General features: G+C 39.8%; 1 protein-coding gene across 1 annotated transcript in view; it reads left to right on the top strand.

Annotated features, from left to right (window-relative positions):
- Window positions 1-16,336, top strand: part of LOC132273569 (transcription factor VIP1-like) — a 42,388-nt gene extending 26,052 nt beyond the window's left edge. The window contains exons 3-4 of the mRNA XM_059774536.1: window positions 14,556-14,640; window positions 14,966-16,336. Coding sequence (XP_059630519.1) covers window positions 14,556-14,640; window positions 14,966-15,213 — 333 coding nt within the window. The 3' untranslated portion in view covers window positions 15,214-16,336. The remainder of the gene's footprint in view (window positions 1-14,555; window positions 14,641-14,965) is intronic.
- Window positions 16,337-19,631: the final 3,295 nt, after the last annotated feature.

Raw genomic sequence — 19,631 nt, 5'->3', positions numbered from 1 at the left:
AATAATATTATTATTATTTGTCAAGTAGTCACAAGAATCGATTTGACTTAAAAGTCTTAAAAATAATAATAGCACATCCATGTGTTTTTTGCAAAATGAACTCAAATTTTCTATCAATTAATGCAGCATCCAAACATGGGATAAATATATATATATATATATATATATATATATATATAAGTTGAACTTAAGTAATTCATTTAGTTAACTTTTGCATCTTTATATATACTATTGCATCTTTAATACTTTATTGGGTGGGTTTTGTTTTGTTTTTTTTTTTTTTTTTTTCCAACGTGCGCCTTCCTTCTGTCGGGCGCGCGCCTCGCCTTCTGCCTCAGGCTCTAGGAGGCATTTGCGCTTTTGTGCGCCTTGAGCCTTTAACAACTATGGCTTGGAGTTAGCCTGAGCGAGCTGCAACTCCAATTCAACAGCCTTGTTCTCCATCTCTCGGGCTCTCTTGCCGAAGTAATTAGCCATTCGACGGCTCTCTTTGCTCTCCTTCTGAGCATTTTTAACAGAAGCCTCCAAGGTGTCAATCCTCTTTTGGAGGGGGGCTTTAGCTTGATTGGCTTGTAGAGAGCCAGCAGAAAGTTTCTTTACGAGAGCAAACATAAAAAAAAGAGCTTTGCAGGAGGCAAATGCAAAACATCAAGAAGGGCAAAAACACACTCAAATGAATGGACAATTACCAAAATTCATTAACTCTATGATGAATTGGGGGGCGAGAGAGAGAAGATCATTAACACTCATCTACTCCTGGTTGATCCTCGTCCCGGGGTGGCCACATCCCTCTGGCCAAACCCATCATAATCTCTGGGTCCTTGGCCCCGGAGTTGCCAATGGCGATCGCAGCGCCATCGGCCTTTAGCATTTCGAGAATCCCCTTTTCTTTGGATCCCGCAAAGTCATCCCAGTAGAACCAGCGGAAGCAATGACGCCAGAGAGGGCGCCTTTATCTTTGAAAGCCCCAGCCATGAGCTTAGGGAGCTTGGGGAGCATCCCTTGACAGTTGGCGCTTTGACACCAGCGAGGATGAAACCCCCTTAAGCTTTTGAGAAGAGGGGATATTCTTAGCCTCAAGGAGCACATTTTTTCGCTCCTGGGCCAATTTCATTGCAACCTCCCTCTATTTCTTAGAGAAATGAGCCTTTGGAGGAGGAAGTTCCATCGTTGATATGGAAAGGGGAGGATGAACAGAAGAAAGAGGTTCAAATTCAGAATCAGAGTCTCTAAGGTCAATAGGCTCTTCGGGATTTTGTGGAGCGAACGGGGGATCTCTAGAGATGGTGTCAAGCAAAGAAGAGACATAAACACTCTTGCAGAAGGAACGTTTTCACTTGAAGGTACTCGAGCCTCAAATCTGCAAATTTAGAAGGAAACAAATCAGTCTTGTGACCCAGAAAATCATAAATAAAACAAAAAATCTTGATTACACAAACAAAGCAAGACGACTCGCCATCATCATCAAACAAAGGGACAGGGGAGGGGGTATGAAAGCTTGATCAAACGGGAAATTCCTAAAGAGACGAAGGGCACTAGGCTCCCCCAGCCTTAACGATTTTCTCTTTCCATTCCTTGTCAGAAGAGTAAAGGTTAGAGAATAAAGCACGGTTTGTACGGGTGTGAAAGTGATATTTCCCTTCTTCATCCCTGATCCTATTGAGTGAGTAACAGAAGAGGAGGTCGGCCAAATTCAGAGATAACCCCCTCATCCGATTCAAAGCCAGAAGATATGAAAGGATGCGGATGAAATTTGGGTTCACTAGAAGAGGCGCCAAATTAAAAACCGAAAGAACCTGAAGGTAGAAGGGATTCAACGGAAACCTAAAGGTGGACAGATGGTGAGTCGATAAAAGCATTTTGCCCTCCTCAAGACCCTCTCCAGTACTGAAATTCAAGTGATGAGGGTACTCTTCAATGACTATATCTTCAGGAATTTTGTTTTTCTTCCTGAATTGAAGAATGGAACTGGATTTCCATTCCACCACATCAATAGGAAGAACAATCGGGCCCTCACCAGGACGTTGGCCACTCATGCGAACCTCAGGTGCCCCTGATTCAGATTCAGAAACCCTAGCACTCAAGGGGTGCGACTGCTGCTCCCTTAACTCATAACTTCGAAATCAAACGAGAATGAAAAACGAAATAAAAAGTGAAGAAGACTGACCTTTGTGAAATGGTGATGTCACTGTAAGGAGAAGACTTCGCAGATGCTAGATATCTCTCTCAATGCACACCCTGGCGATAACGATGCTGCATATGTATAGACACAGAGGGAGAACGTGCGAAGAGGAAAGTGGCTGCATGAGACGCTAGAGACACAATCTCCAAAAAAAAGGCAATGATGAATATTAACATTCAGAAACCGCTCAAAGACAGTTACAATTCCTTACATGAATCAAATTCATAAAAGGAATTAGGGGCAAAGTGTGGAGGGAAATTTTTCCACCACTCATGAAACGCCACATGTTAGCCAAGCAAACAACGAAGCCCAATCATACACACGGTTCGGAGGGATAAGCCCATTTCATGAAGGTCCAGCAGGGAAAGACCTAACATCTGAAGCAGCCCAAGGACTAAGATCCACCTCAGCAAACCTAGCCATAGGTTTTAGCCACATGCTGGCAATAACGCCCGAAAATAAATGATACACAATTATGAGAATTTAAAGCCATATATGCAACGGTCCGTAATGGCCTAGAAAATCCTTACTGCAACAAATATAAATACAAAGAGGAAGACCCAAAGACGATCATCTGATTCCCGTTGCAATTAGCCTTTGTTCCCTCTTTCTCTTTCTCAATATCAGTTTGTATACTTTCTTGATTAAGTGTTTGAAGTGTTGATCTTTCAGGTCAAATCATTATATTCGGTCTGAAATTTTGTACACCTACAATATTCTTGAGAACATTATATATACCCATTGTAATTATCCTTTGATATATGAAATAATATATAGTCAATTCTTCTCTCTAAACTTTAGCTTTCAACTTACAACATGGTATCAGAGCTTTAAGGTTAACGTTGGAAGCCTAACGTAAGTTTTGTCTTCTCCTCCTCTTTTTTTTTTTTTTATTTTTTTATTTTTTTTTATATTTTTTTTTTATTGTATAGTCAACTTCTGTACAAATTTTCTTATAAAAAAAAGGTGTAGTCAACTCTGTACTTTACTGTTCTTTTCATTTTTCTTCACTCTGTCATTTGAATAGAGATGACTTAGAACCCTAGGTTCAAAAAAGAAGTGTCTTTCTTTGGAATTCTGGCAGAGATGACCTGGGAAAAAAAAAAAAAAGAATCATTTCTTCTTAATTTCATGTTCAAAAGTCTTCTGTCCCTTTCTTCTTGATTTTATGCTCAAAATTGAGTAATTTTTCATACTTGTACTAGGATTGTCTCGCCTCTGCTATCATGAGTGACAAATTGAAAAACACGGACTCTCTCTTTTCTAGTTCTGAAATTACAACCAAAATGAAGGGTTCCAACTACGTTCGATTCGATCCTTCACGAGGTAGCCAAGGGGGCCGTAGTCCTTCACACCCTAGCAGAGGATGGTGGTAGGATATGTACACACTATGGCTGTACTAATCATTATGTTGATCATTGTTGGGAACTTCATGGCAAGCTTGTATGAGCAAATTAGGTTTGTGGTTGAGGGGAGAATACTAATCCTGCTAGTAAGGAACAGGTTCTTATCTCCAAGGCTGAGTATAATTCAATTATCAAGCTTGCTAATCCTCTATCCACTTCAATAACTATTTTTGTTGATTCAAGTAACACTTGTCTTTCATTCTTCACTTGATACACCTTAGATCATTGATTCAGGGGCCTCCGATCATATGACAGATTGACAGGTAACCCCTATCTTTTCTCGTATGTCTTTTCCCTCTTATGTCACGATAGCTGATGGTACCAAGTCTCTAGTCCAAGGAATTGGTACCATTTGTACCTCTAGTCTAAAGCTTCTATTCTATCTTGTATCTACACCATTTTCCCTTTAATTTGTTATCAGTTGCTGTTGAGGCATCGGAAGCGCACGAATACTAAGATCCCATGAAAACCAACAAAACAATCACACACAAACACAAGATATACATGGTTCACCCAAATTTAAGGTTACGTCTATGGAGAAGAGATTCCACTATGATTTGTAGAGGTATTACAACAATAGAGTACCAACACCACGTATATGTCTTTTCACCATGTACCATTCCATGAGCCTATCTCTTCGCTACCAGTGTCACCGGTGTTTTTCTTAATCTACCAACCTGCATACCAACTCTACCCATCAACTCCCTCATGGGACTACATCTCTCTCAATCTCATAAGTCTTAACCCACAATATAGGTATCCTTGTTAGACAAGGATTACAATTTCTCAGAGCCCAAAGACTTGTCTGACAAGAAATTACCTTAAATAGTACAACTCTAAAATAGAAACCAAATTAAAATAGGAATTTGAGACACAATTTCCAACAATATCCACCTTGGCTCAAATTCCATCCAATCAATCATCGCTTTCCATAGCATTTATCACAACAATTCATTGCAACTTCAATCTTGACGATCCTTCTGCAAAACTCCGATTGTTCACCCTCGATCAATCAAACCTTTAAGGCTCCACCTTGACCACTTGAACTCCATGCCATGTAACCAAGTTGATTTACTCCACCTACAACTGAAGCCTGTTGCAACACATGTTGAGACTTCTTGTGTTTTCTTGATCTTCTTCAAATACAGGTTGAACTTCCCAACACGAACCATTGGCTCTGATACCAATTTGTTGGGAAGCGGAAGCGCATGAATACTAAGATCCCATGAAGCCAACAAAGCAATCACACACAAACACAAGATACATATGGTTCACCAAAATTTAGGGCTAGGTCCATGGATGAGAAGAGATTTCACTATGATTCGTAGAGGTATTACAACAATAGAGTACCAACACCACGTACATGTCTTTTCACCATGTACCACTCCACGAGCCTATCTCTTCGCTACCAGTGTCACCGGTGTTTTTCCTACTCTACAAACCCACATACTACCTTTACCCATCAACTCGCTCATGAGACTACATCTCTCTTAATCTCATTAGTCTCAACCCACAACATAGGTATCTATTTATAGAGTTACAAACACAATTTCTTGTTGGTAGAGGAAATGCATGCCTTACAATTGAATCATACTTGGGATTTACTTCCAAAGCTTACAGGTGCTCATGTTGTTGGTGGTTGTTAGGTTTTCACAGTGAAACAAAATCCTGATGACACTGTTGATCGTTTAAAGGCCCGCCTTGTTGCTAAGGATTTCACTCACACCTCTGGTATTGACTATACTGTGATTTTCTCTCATGTGGCTAAGCTGAACTCTATTCGCACAATTATCTCTCTTGCTGCCAATCTTTGATTGGCCTCTCCATTAACTCGATGTCAAAAATGTTTTTCTACATTGCGATCTTACTGAGGTAGGCTTAACCTCCTGGGTTTGAGTCCAAGGGGGGGTGTGTTTGTCATTTCATGAAATCTATTTATAGACTCAAACAGTCAAGTCATGCATGTTTTAACAAATTTAGCAAGGTAGTGGCTACTCATGGCATAACTAAAAGTCAAGCTAGTCATTCGGTTCTCAACCAAATTAGCTTGACCTGCCCCCGCGGTTACCCGCCCCACCCTGTTTTTGGCGGTTTTGGGGGACCGTTTGCTTATTTGGGCGGGGATGGTTTGATGTAATAAAAATCCGCGAAGGTTTGGTGCGGGCGTGGGGGGAGGTTGCCCCGTCCCGCCCAGCCCTGTTTAGATAGGCAAATTACTTAAGTACCCTTATTTCATTAGTATATATATTGAAGAGCAAATTGATTTCAACAATAAATAAATTATGGTCTTAAATGGGGCGGGGCGGGTACCTGCGAGGGTAAAAATGTAAAACGGTTACGGGGATGGGGTGGAAAGTTATCCCCTTTTTGCAATTTTGGGTGGGGACAGGGCGGGATTTTTAAATGGTTGCGGGGGCGGGGGCGGGGGCAGGGGAGGGGGAGGGTACAACTGCCCAAACCCGCCCCTGTTGCCATCCCTATTGAGAACTTTGCTACAGGACTTCGGGTTTTCTGTTCAAGATTCATCTCCTCTATCGCGATAACCAAGCAACTAATCACGAAGGTTGTTAAATTCGGAATTCTACCTAAGATCGTTTTGGGCTCCGTAGAATGTGAATCGTAGAATTGGATCGAGAATTGTAAGATTCTACCAACTAGTGAAAAAACAATTCAAACTAACTTTTTAAACAATAATATCTCTCAAATATTGCAAAAATAAGGCCAAAACACAAAAAAATGAATAAAAACATAACGTAAACTGATAATACTAACTACTAAGTATAAGCTAACTACAACTGTTGGGGGAAGTGGAAGTACGCGAACACAAAGATCCAATGAAAGCCAACAAAGTAATCACACACAAACACAAGATATACATGGTTCAGCCAAAATTGGCTTACGTCCATGGATGAGAAGAGATTACACTATGATTCGTAGAAAAATAATACAACAATAGAGTACCCACACCTCGTACATGTCTTTTCACTATGTATCACTCCACGAGCCTATCTCCTTGCTAACAGTGTCACCGGTGTTTTTCGTACTCTACCAACCTGCATACTATCTCTACCCATCAACTCCCTCATGACACTACATCTTTTAATCTCATTAGTCTCAACCCACAACATATGTACCTATTTATAGAGTTACAAACACAATTCCTTGTTGGACAAGGATTACAATTCCTTTGAGGCCAAGACTTGCCAAACAAAAAATCACATAACAGAATACAACTCTAAAATAGAATCCTAATTCGAATAAGAATTTGAGACACAATTTCCAACAATCTCCACCTTTGGCTCAAATTCCATCTATGCAATCATCGCTTCCACGACATTTATCAGGACAATTATTTTGCAGCTTCAATCTTGACGATACTCTTGCAAAATTCCGATTGTCCACATTATACGTTGCTCGATCCAAGGCTCCACCTTGACTACTCGAGCTCTCTCTCTATATATATTTTTTGATAAATAAAATGTATTAGAAAATGTTCAAAAGGGGAACGCATCCTAAGAGATATACAAGGAACCAAACCAAAATAAAACCCTATGGAGCTAAAGCACCCAAAAAGTCCACAATCTCATCTAAAAATATACAATTTCTCCCCATCACCCAACTAAAAGAGAACTAATAATAGAAAATTTTAGCACCCCAATGGAGGTTTCCTCCCCATCAAAAGATCTTTTATTTCGCTCTTTCCAAATGCTCCTCCAAACACAAAGGGGGATCACCCTCCAATAGACACGAGCATGGCCCCCCACCCCCTAGCCCCTCCAAACGTCAATCAACTCCCTTGGAGAACGAGGCATAACCCAGTGGATGCCAAAAGGACCAAAAATAAGACTCCAGCAATCATAAGTCATAGGACAATGCAAAAGAAGGTGATCCACAAACTCTCCATCATTTTTACACTTACAAAACAAGTTAACTGCTATCCATCTTCTCTTTCTCAAATTGTCCAGAGTCAGAATCTTGCCCCAAGCTGCAGTTTAAACAAAAAAGGCTACCCTGAGAGGAGCCTTAGAACGCCAAACCGTCTTCCACTGGAAATTTGAACGATAAAAACCGGCGAGGCAAACGAACAAAGAACGAACATCAAACCTCCCCTGAGGAGAAGGCATCCAAAACAAGGAATCAGACCCTTTACTGTCCAAATCTTGTATATACAAGAGATCCAACAAGCCAAGGACATCATCAAGTTCCCAATCCTGAAAGAAGGCCGAAAACGCACATCCTACGTAAGTGTTCCGCTATCAAGCCGATAACAGTCCGCTACCACAACATGTCTATCCGCAACTGTCCTAAAAAGTCTTGGAAACAAATGAGACAACGGGCAATCACCACGCAAATAATCCTCCCAGAACCGGACATCCTTGCCCTCCCGAATTTTGAACCTAATATGCTTTAGAAAGCTCGTCCCATCCCTTTCGAATAAATTTTCACACTCCCACGCCAACAACAGTTCTCATCAGCTTGGAAGACCACCCCCCTCTCTCCTCGCCAAAACGACACGCTATAACCCTCCTACATAAATGATATCTCTCACTACCAAATCTCCATAATCGCTTCCCAAGGAGCACCAGGGAATCATCCTCCTAATACCAAGACCGCCCATCTAAAGAGGCATGCAAATATGTTTCTACCTGACAAGATGATACTTGAACTCCTCACCCCGACCACCCTATAGAAAATTCCGTTGGAGATTGTTAAGTCTTTATGCAATAGAGCACGGGCTCTGAAAGAGGGATAGGAAATATGTTGGGAGACTAGACAAGGTGCTCTTCATAAGAGTGACTTTCCTACCCTTCGAAAGATATTGCTTCTTCCATCCGACCAATCTATTCTCGAACCGCTGAATCACTGGATCCCAAACATTCACCCTCCTTGCCGAAACACCCAAAGGAAAACCCAGATAAACAATCCGAAAGGAACTTTTCCCACATCCTAGAACCATAGCAAGCGAAGTCACCTCCTAAACCTCTTCTACAGGGATGAGCACACTTTTAGCCACGTTAACTTTCAACCCTGACACTGCCTAAAAATAGACCAACACATACCTTAAATATCTGAGTTGGGGCATATCCGCATCACAGAACACCAAAGTATCGTCCGCAAAAGTAAATGAGAGATGTCCATCTGCTGCCCTGAATCTCGGCCCATACTGAACCCCCTGATAAAGCCTAACTCCACTGCCCTCCTCATCAATCTGTTAAGGGCCTCCATAACAATAATAAATAGAAAAGGAGAAAGGGGATCCCCTTGTCTCAAACCATGAGAGCTTCCAAAAAAGCTGGATGGGGATCCACTCACCAGTACAGAGAATCTAACAGAAGAAATACAAGTCTCGATCCACTTGTAACGACCCTGACCCGGAGGCCCGGATCGCTACACGGGTCCTTACTCGAACCCGAGGTTGCCTAGGTCCATCACAACATTTCTATGGTCAACACACCATTACCACGCTTGAATAACACTCTCAGTATGCCCCATGATCCAAACCGACATGAACCAAACAAACACCGGAAGAAAGAATGGAAGATAACCAAGTTGCTTCATTTCGGTCGACCGAAGTGGAGCTTCGGTCGTCCGAAATGGAGGTCCCGAGAGAAGAAGAAAGGAGAAGGAAGCTTGAACATGAAACCTCGTTTCGGTAGACCGAAGTGGAGCTTCGGTCGTCCGAAATGAAGATCCTGAGAACAAGAAAATGCTTCGGTCGACCGAAGTGGAGATCCCGAGAGCCAACCAATCTGTTTCGGTCGACCGAACCCCATTTCGGTCCCGAAATGGAGATCCCGAGCCTAAAACCTGCATTCCCAGAGACTGCACTTGTGAAGTTATAAAGAAGCTTAAATGAAACTTTAAAATGGCTATAACTTGTTTAAAACACTGCGAAAATACATCATACACTAATCATGGATGAAACACCAACTCTTGATCCCATAAACCAACATTTACTTACAATTCATTTACAAGGGGATATACATTATAGTTACATAACCAAAATCTATGAATGTACAAGAGAATGTCCAATTACAAAAGTAGCTAAAATAGTCTTCTAACAACTTTCAAGCTTGAGGTGGGTTGTCGTCCACCGGTTCTTTTCCAAGACCTGAAAAAAAATATTGTATATGGTAGGGTGAGCATAAAGCTCAGCAGGTGACACTTAAGACACACATTTTGTGTCCTTGTGAATCCAATCAAAGCATAAGCCAATGGGAAATGGGGATTATGCAACATAGGGGATCAATACAACATACAAGTTAAATCCAAGTATAATCAATCCGATGTAGTGAAATGCAACGCATGCAAATGTTACTCCCCATTTTCATCCTTCAAAACCATCACTTTCAAATTGTTAATACAGCCCGCCCTTTGGTAACCCCGCCGCGACACAAGAGGAGGATTGGCTAGTGTTCCTGACCATTGGTAACCCCGCGGCGTCATTATGGGGCCCAGCTAGCTCAACCACACTAGGGCGACTCCCTAGTCCCCGCAGCGACCGGGTTTGCATAAAATCATTTCATCAAAACATTTCCCTGAAATTCCCCATTTTCATGTTTCAAGAACAAACTTCTCCCGTTTCATGCAACCCAATGGTACATGCATGTATATATGTTCCATGTTTCCAACATTATGGCATTTAAAGAATTACAACATCCAATCGAGCATATATCATGTTCAACATTTCTAGATAGATCATCAACATATTAAACACAACAAAATACATCTAAGCATGTTTTTCACATAAAACAACTCATGTACACAAACATATATTTCTCTAGCCAACATCTCATATGATTATTAACACAATTAATTCTCAAATAAAGCATGATAAGCATGTTAGCACATAAGAGAGATGTAATTCACAATGGGACAAGAAAGAAGTGGATTAAGAGCCTCTACCTCAATATTGCACCAAAACCCTTAAAATGGGTCCACAAATTCGAACTTCAAGGAGGGTACCAAATCTGGAATTTCAGGTATGGATGCGTAGAGCTCGTCGTGCTCTTCATTTTGCCTCAAACGGCACCTTAATCCGATAAAAGATGAAAGAGAAATCTTGATTCAAAGGTTGCTTCCAAAATGAAAAGGAAAATGGAAGAGAAATGAGATAGAGAAACTCGACGGGAGAGAGAAGAAATGAGATGCAAAATGGTCTCTAGACCATTACTTGTGTAGTGGTGGGTCCCACCACTTCCACCTTTGACTTTTCCTTTTCCTTTTATTTAATTCTACACCACACATACAAGTGCACACCACCACATAATTGTCACATAATTCACATAAATTAAAATGTGAAAAATGCAACAGGACCCAACTACAATTCCGTACGCAACATGCGAAAAGACGAAAATACCCTTGCACAACAAAACTCCGGAAAAATTAAGAAATACTGAAATTTGGAAACATCACACCACTTCCTCCATCTCTCCCCAGCAGATATAACAGGAAATTTCAACTAACATGATCATATGCTTTCTCAATATCAAGCTTGCACAGAACTCCTGGAACAACGCTCCTAAACCTAAAATCCACACATTCGTTGGCAATGAGAGCGGAATCCAGAATCTGCCTATCCCGAATAAATGCTTTTTGATACTCTAGGATGACACCGTTCAGAACCTTCCTCAATCTCAAGGCGAGAACTTTAGCAATAAACTTATAAATGCAACCCAACAAACTTATTGGTCTAAAGTCCTTAACATCGGACATAACTCCTTTCTTAGGAATGAGAGCAATGAAAGATGCATTCAGAGACTTTTTGAACCTCCCATTAGAATGAAACTCATCAAAGGTACCCATCACCTCATGTCTCGCCACCTCCCAGCTTTCCAACAAAAATCTCATAGTAAATCCGTCCAGACCCGGAGCCTTATCACCGTTGCAGCGCTTCGGCGCCCTCAACACCTCCTCAGAAAAAGGATTTTCCAAGCCATCCCTATCAATTGTAGAAATCGAGTCAATACGAAGGCCATCGAGACGAGGTCTCATAACGGCTCAGAGTAAAGCCTCTGGTAAAAAGAAGTAATCCACCTACGCACCTCCTCCTCCGTACACAACTCCACTCCGCCCACTCGAGTCCTCCCAATGTGATTGCCCCTTCTATGAGCATTGGCAAGTCTATGAAAAAATTTCGTATTACGGTCTCCTTCCTTGAGCCAAAGAGCTCGAGATTTTTAGCACCACAAAATCTCCTCCATAACAACAATCTTTGCAATCTCCGCCTGACAACTGCTCTCTTATCCCGGTGGGAGTCAATGATACCACCCCCCTTTTCCAACCGATCAATCACAAGGATCTCAGCTAAAGCCCTATTCTTTCTCCACTCCAAGTTCCCAAAAACTTCCTTATTCCATCTTTTAAGCTCCGTCTTATGATACGAAGCTTACCAGCCAAAGTGAAGCTCTGAGTACCCACCACCGAGGCTTCCTCCCACCAAACCCTCACTTTTCCTTGAAAATCACCCGCTCTCAGCCACATGTTCTCAAATCTGAAAGGAGTACACCGAGGCCTCGGACCTCCACAATCCAAAACCAACGGAATATGGTCTGTCACGCTAGCCAAAGCAGCCTGAACCACATCAGGGAACTTCTCCTCCCACTCACCAGAGATCAAGAATCTATCCAAGTGGGTGAATCCCTCCTGTTGCACCAAGTAAAAGCAGTGCCCTCTAAAGGAAGATCAATAAAATGATGTCCTTCAATGAACTCCGAAAACTATAACATACTCGAGCTCCATGCCATGTAACCAAGCCGATTAACTTCACCTACAACTGAAGCCCATTGCAGCACATGTTAGAGACTTCTTGTGTTTTTTGGATCTCCTTTACCTTTGCCTCTGATACCATTTTGTTGGGGGCGGCGGAAGTATGCGAACACAAAGATCCAGTGAAAGCGAACAAAGCAATCACACACAAACACAAGATATACATGGTTCAGCCAAAAACCGGCTTACGTCTATGGATGAGAAGAGATTCCGCTATGGTTCGTAGAGATATTGCAACAATAGAGTACCAACACCTCGTACATGTCTTTTCACCATATTCCACTCAACGAGCCTATCTCCTCGCCAACAGTGTTGGCGGTGTTTTTTCTACTCTACCAACCCACATACTATCTCTATCCATCAACTTCCTCATGAGACTACATCTCTCTCAATCTTATGAATCTTAACCCCCACAACATATATACCTATTTATAGAGTTACAAACACAATTCCTTGTTGGACAAGGATTATAATTCCTTAGAGGCCACGACTTGCTAAACAAGAAATTACCTAACAGAATACAACTCTAAAATAGAATCCTAATTACAATAGGAATTTGAGACACAATTTCCAACAACTTATATGAAATAATGAATAAAAAAACTCAGCAAAAAAATTGAAGATCACAGGACAGAAAGTGGAAAGTTAAAATTTTAAAACAGAACATAAACTGATAAAGATAAACATTGAATATATATTTATTAAATAGAAGTATATAACAGTCGAAAAAAAAATAATTGCACAATCTCAATTCTCAATAGTTCAGAATATCAAAATATTGGCAAAATTTTGCTTGCACGGAAGTCAGAATAGAAGCAGAACAAAAACTTGGATCAGAAGAACAAAAAAAAATGCCACAGAATATATGATATATCATATTCCTCCCAAAAAAAAGAAGAAAAAGACAACCCTTTGAGAGTTTGTAACTTTGTTGACTGATCGAAGTTCGAACCTATCGCAGCTATTGTCGCGACACAGAGAACTTAGGGCTGGTCTGGTAACTTTGTTCGTGACTCGCGACAGAGAGTAGAGATAGAGAAGTTAGAAATTAGGACTCAATAGTGTTTTCATCTTATTTATATGGACATTTTTTGGGCCACAAGATTGTGGGCCTTTCTTATTTAGAGAGCCCAAAACTTAAGAAAGTGAATAAGGCCAAAAAATAAGCCCAAACAAAGAATATGTCAGAATCTTATAGAATCGTTTAGAATCTTTCGATTCTGCACGATTCTACTACGATTCTACCTAGGGGAACGATTTCTATACGAGTTGACTCGTTTTGGGTTGGTAGGATCGTAGAATCGTGTGATTCTACGATCTAGAATCACGATTTTGACAACCTTGATTCACATTACCAATAACCCGGTTTTCCATGAGCGAACCAAACATATTGAAGTTGATTTCCATTTTACTTCCAAAGAAATTATGACTTCATAGCTTTACTAAAGCTCTTCCCAAGCATTGTATCAATTCTATCTGCAGCAAGCTGGGAGTCGTTGACATCTACTCTCTAGCTTGAGGGGGAGTTTCGTGAATACAACTCAGAGTCAACTTTTCCTTAATTAGGGGCATGATTACTGCTTTAATATTTTACACATGATGTATGTACCTAGACACACAATAGGTCCAGACGCATTTCTTGCTCTGAACTCACCTACCACCTTCACCTACCATTTTCCTTATTTTATATTCTTGAGAACATTATATATAACCATTGTAATCATCCTTTGATATATGAAATAATATACAGTCAATTCTTCTCTCTCTAATATATAGCTTTCAACTTGTAACATTAACTAATTTGGTTCATGTGATAGACTGATAGAAAATAGACTTTGGTGCACTGCCAGTTCTGGGATTCTAGGTTATCTTTCCCCTTGCTTAGACAACAGTGGACTTGAGAGACAGTGATAATATTCTTTCTGCATCTACTTCCTTTGTGGAGAGGAGATTAAATTATCTCTCCCCCTCCTTTCCCGTGTTAAAATTTTTCGCATTGCTGTATTTGACATGTGAAATCCCTTGAGATACAAGTGCTCCTTAAAAGATCCCTTTTTGAAGCTGTTCAACTAATGTTTTGCTACTTTGCTTGTTTAATATATAATCTACTATAAACCTGAGTTTTCAATTATACATAGAAACAGAGAAAACACGACAATGAGAGCTCATGCTTGCCCCTGTCATTTCATGTTATGCAGAGAGGCACTACTGGATTGACTGCTGAGAACAAGGAACTCAAACTACGGTTAGAGGCACTGGAAAAAGAAGCACATCTACGAGATGGTATGCATTGTTTCAAGAATGTGTATGCTATTCTCATTGGCATTTGGAAAAAGAAATGAGTATATTTAACTTCCCATTTGTCTTCGGGAGGAATTCAGCAAAACTGAAAAAGTTGCATGCTTCAAGCCTGCACCTACTACATGCTTGAATATCTTTTGTTTTATAAGCATAGGTTAAAACAAGTACTCATATATCAAAGCCATGAAAATTATGTGAAATAGTCCATTCTATCTCATTTTCTGATGCGTACTTTAGTAAATAGTTTCTTATACAATCCAAGTGACGTGAGGATTATTAATATATACAATAATTATGTTGCATGCAGCTCTAAATGATGCTTTGAGGGAAGAAGTGCAGAGGCTTAAGATCGCAACCATCAATGGAAACCCCTTCAGCAGAGATTTGGCCTCTCAATTTTCCTCCCACCTTCAGGCGCTTCATCGCTTCAGCACCAACCAAACTCAGCAGCCCCAACAGCAACAGCAGCTTCATATTTCTCACTCGACTGCCAACAACCAGACTCCAAGTGAGCTGCCCCAACCCAGCCTCCTAGACTTCAATCAGAGGGTTTAGCAACATCCCATAGACCCTGTTTGCAGTATTTCAGCTGTTTGAATTATAGGGTAAGTTCGGTAATTGATTCGAGATGGCATCCTGTATATATATACATGTATTTGTGCTGTGGGTAGAGGTTGTGAAGAGGATTGCTCAGATCAGTCCTTTGAATCAGTTGCATATATGGGGTATGTTACTTTTAGGATAGAATCATGCTATATAGCAATTGCTATATCTTAGTGGAATTTCATCAGTGACTACTAGTAGATCATATTTGATCTGTAATTGGAATGACAATAGAGCAGGCATCTCCTCACTAGCTATGAGATCTTTTGGCTACAGCCTCTCCTGTGTTAAGGGGAATGGGCGTACGTACATTTTGAAGGGGTCAATGCTTTGTGGAACGGTATAGTTAAAGTTGAGAAACAAGACAGAATTTTCACGAGAAGATCAGGCATTTTGTGCAAAATAATGTCTGAATGTTTAATCCAATGTCAGATGTTTGCGGCTGACGTTGGATATTGGTAATGAGCATAGAGTTTGGCAAGAAGTTTTCTTAATGAGCATAGAGGTCATCCTGGAACTCTCTGTTTTTTATATTAGTGTAATTATGAGTTACGAAGCTGATGGAGCTTCAACAGAAGAAATTGCTTGGAATAATTGAACTAAAATCGTCGTGCGCTATATATATATATATATGCACACACATATGCAAGTAACGGTTTGGCTCGGTTTGGTCTTGTAAGACTCCAGACTAAAGCTGAACTGTAATGTAGATTTACGGTTTCATATTTTGGGAGCCCAGATCACAACAAACCGTACAAAAATCGGTCTGGTCTGGTTTACTGGTTCTCACACTAGCAAGCAGGTGTAAACTTATTGGTAGAAATTGCACCACATTGAAAACATTGCAGGAAGAGTTGATGAATGTGAACAAAAACTACCGTGAAGGAGTATAATAGTTCGTCTGGGTTCAATGACCATGCAGGCCAGGTCTCCAGCCTAATTTTGACCCTCACTTTTCACACATTATTCTCAAGTTGCACGAAAAACTGAATATTGTTGACGATTGAATGATGCTCTTTGCGAGTTGAAAACAACTTGACGAACTATGATGAGTGCATATTTTATTTCAAAATTATATTTGTTAGTACTTTATTATATTATATTTTATTTTAATTAAAGAATGGGTATTTCTTTTAAGATCTTTGGTAATTTTCACAACTTAAGAGGTTATTTAGGTCATTTTAAGCAAATAAGATTTCAAAGACCATTGAGGAGATCAAGCGTCCTGAGTGTATCCAAGGGCTCATGGAGAATTCTGAAAGTTTTGTATAAGATTGTTCACCAAGCAAAATTCGTTCTGGGAATTTATTTTCAAGAAATGAAATTTCATATTCAGATTTGGAAAGAAAAATCTAGACCATTTTCAGTAATTTGGTCATAAATTTTGATTCGAATATTGGAATTGCACAAACTCAAGTAGTATGGAAAGAAAACTTAAAGCATGTCGTTTTTGCATCTAATAGTAATTTCGTAAAAACCACTCCAAGGTCAAAATTTGACTGCAATCTAAACATAATTATGGAAAGAAAATTGTGCAAAAATTTCTTCTCGACCACGTTCATTATTTCTTTCATTGGAGAAACCTCTAGAAGATAATTATATATATGAGGGAGGGCAGAAGAGTGAGGGTTCAAGAGAGGAAAAAGAAGAGGAGGCCAAGAGCACTCAGACGAAAGAATTTCGGATTTTATTTGCTTTAATTTCTTTTAATAATGTTTTATTTATTTATTTGTTTTGTTTATCTTCAATCATGTGTAACCATGCAATGGGCACATCCAACCATTTATTATCGCGTAGGCGTGTATATTACAAATGCATGGCACATCCAACCATTTATTATCGCGTAGGCGTGTATATTACAAGAATGATCCAGATGTATATGTTGCACAATGCAACTGGCGCAAGGAAGTTTTTCTCGGCTATATGAATTGAGTTGCTAGCTCAGCCTTTCATTAACATTGATGAGGGAAATCTCTAAAAAGAAGTTGAACAGATGGATAAATGCTGTTAGCAACATAAATTAAAAAAGTAGTTTTGATTTGATAAATATAAAATTCAAATGAACTCTACTTTATTAATTGCTTAATTTATTCTTTTAGTAAACTGACTTAGCCATTAGAGGTGTTTGGCAGGCACCACACTGGTGTTAAGAGAAACGTTGTCGTTTCTTCGTTGCAGACTAATCTTCATCGAACATAATGGTGGCAGAATGATAAGCGCCGAATATTGCATATTCAAGCGTCCTTATTTGCACTAGTTAAGTCCATTAGTTGGTTCTATTGTATATGTTATCTTCATTTGCATGTTTTTATATATTTTCAGATTTGTTTCCCAAAAGGGAATAAAAATAATGTTTTGGTGGGTTCTTAAAGATCAAAGCATGTTGGGCTGGGGCTTTACAGTTTTGCCAAGCTAATATGTGCCATTGAACTCATGGCACTCTCTGCAAAGTGCTAAGAAGAAGGATAGCATCATCAGGCTAAGCCAAAGTCAAATTAAAAGAAGTGTTTTTAAACCCAGGACCATTGCGGGCGCCCGCCAGCCTCATGCACAAATTGTGCGGGCGCTCGCCAATTTGTGATTGAGGCATTCAATTCCAAGGAATGAAAGAAATTCATTCCAGTAGGTTTCAAATTTGGCGGGGCCACGCCATGCACTGCGGGCGCCCGTCGGTTACCATTAGCAGCCCCAAAATGCCCCATTGTCGATGCCAGCCTTGACACCTCGTGGGCACCCACCAAGTTGCAGACAACAGGTCGTGGGCTACATTGTTTCACCCAATGTTATCCTCTTGATTTAAGGGATAGGTCTGCACTCTCTTAGGGATTTTGGGCACGAATTAAGAGTGGTTGGGAGGATATTTTTGCTTATTAGAAGGCTTGAAACATTGTATTATGATGGTCCAACATTGTAAGGATTTCTAGAGAGAGAAATATTGTGTTCTTGAGAGCTTGTGTGTATTTTGGCTAGGAGGTGCGAAAATGGAAGGAAAGATCTCTTCAACCTCTTCCTCCCTTGCTTCTATGGGTAACTAACTCCCTTTCTAAGGAGGTGATGAAGCCCTTCTTTGTAAGCATGCTCTAGTTTTGCTTTTAATTTAGGGAATGAATCATGTATATGGTAGTTTCATATTCTAGAACTTTACACATGTTGTAATGGACCTTAATTTCTATAAATGATTGCGTTGAATCTATTATCTTGTTTTAGATTATATTTTCTCATGATTACATGGCTTGCATCTTTATAGTGAGAATGGAGATGAGATTATGAAATGGTGTTTAATGGCATGTTGTTTGAGAAGTTTGATAGTCCATAGCTTAGGGCCTCCCTTTGATGGATTATTCTTGGTTTTTGACTTCATGTGCTATTATCATTTGATTGAGGAGTTTGATAGTTTCTAGCTTAGTGAGCATGTCAAAGGCTACACCCTAGTTTAGGTAGTTCAAGAATGTAAAACTTTGATGGATTATACTTGCTTCTTGCTTTCATGAATTTCTTGAAGATAATGTAGCAATCTTGTATTACTACATATCATATACATAAGTTGTTTTCCAAGTTAATCACAAGCTAGCATGTTTATATGGTTGGTGGTGGATTTACTTCCCTAGCACTCTCTACATAAATTCCCCTCTTCTTAAATTCCTTCCATTTATTGTTTTATGCAATTTTCATTTTTTATTTCTAAGTGATAAACAAAACCAAACCTTACACCTCTTTCATCAAACAAAGTGATTTATAAAACCTTGGTTGCCATAAACTTGCAGTCCTTGTGGTTCGACGTACCCCTATGATAGTCATATTTTACAATGTTTTATGCTATTGCAAGGGTTGATTATAATTAGTAAACGTATTTCAAACCTACTAATTTTTGGCACTGCTGCCGGGGATTGCAAACGATTTTGTAGCCGAGGTTTAAGGACTAACTTTGGTTTGATTGTGAATATTGTTTATGTGGATATTTTCAGTTTGGTTTTGGTGATATTGTGTTTTAAATACTCTTGTGAGATTCTAGAGACTTAAGGCTTGCCGAGGAGAAACCAAAAGATTGTAAGTCTAAAGGACTCTGGATAAGTTTTTCAAAGTTCTAGTGAAAAAAAGTTGTGAATATCTTGTATGTGTATAAATTTGAGACCTTTGATTATGAAGCCCTTGTCGAGGCTATTTTTGTTTTTCTGTATTGCAAAGCATCAATCCTTGTCATGGCCATTTATTTTCTGTCTTGTTGATAATTGAGGAGAAAGGGAACATTGTATGTGGATGTTATGGTGAAGGGGTGTTGTGCTTGTTGTGTTAATTTTGTTGTTGATGTTGGGCCATAGGTCATTATCTTTGCCAACTCTTGAAGAACCAATTGACATAAATTCACTTGA

The sequence above is a fragment of the Cornus florida genome, unplaced genomic scaffold (genome assembly GCF_030987335.1).
Source record: "Cornus florida cultivar Cherokee Brave unplaced genomic scaffold, ASM3098733v1 CherokeeBrave_3.0.0_Hap2_Chr09, whole genome shotgun sequence".
NCBI lineage: Eukaryota > Viridiplantae > Streptophyta > Magnoliopsida > Cornales > Cornaceae > Cornus > Cornus florida.
This window is presented reverse-complemented; position numbering and strand designations above follow the sequence as displayed.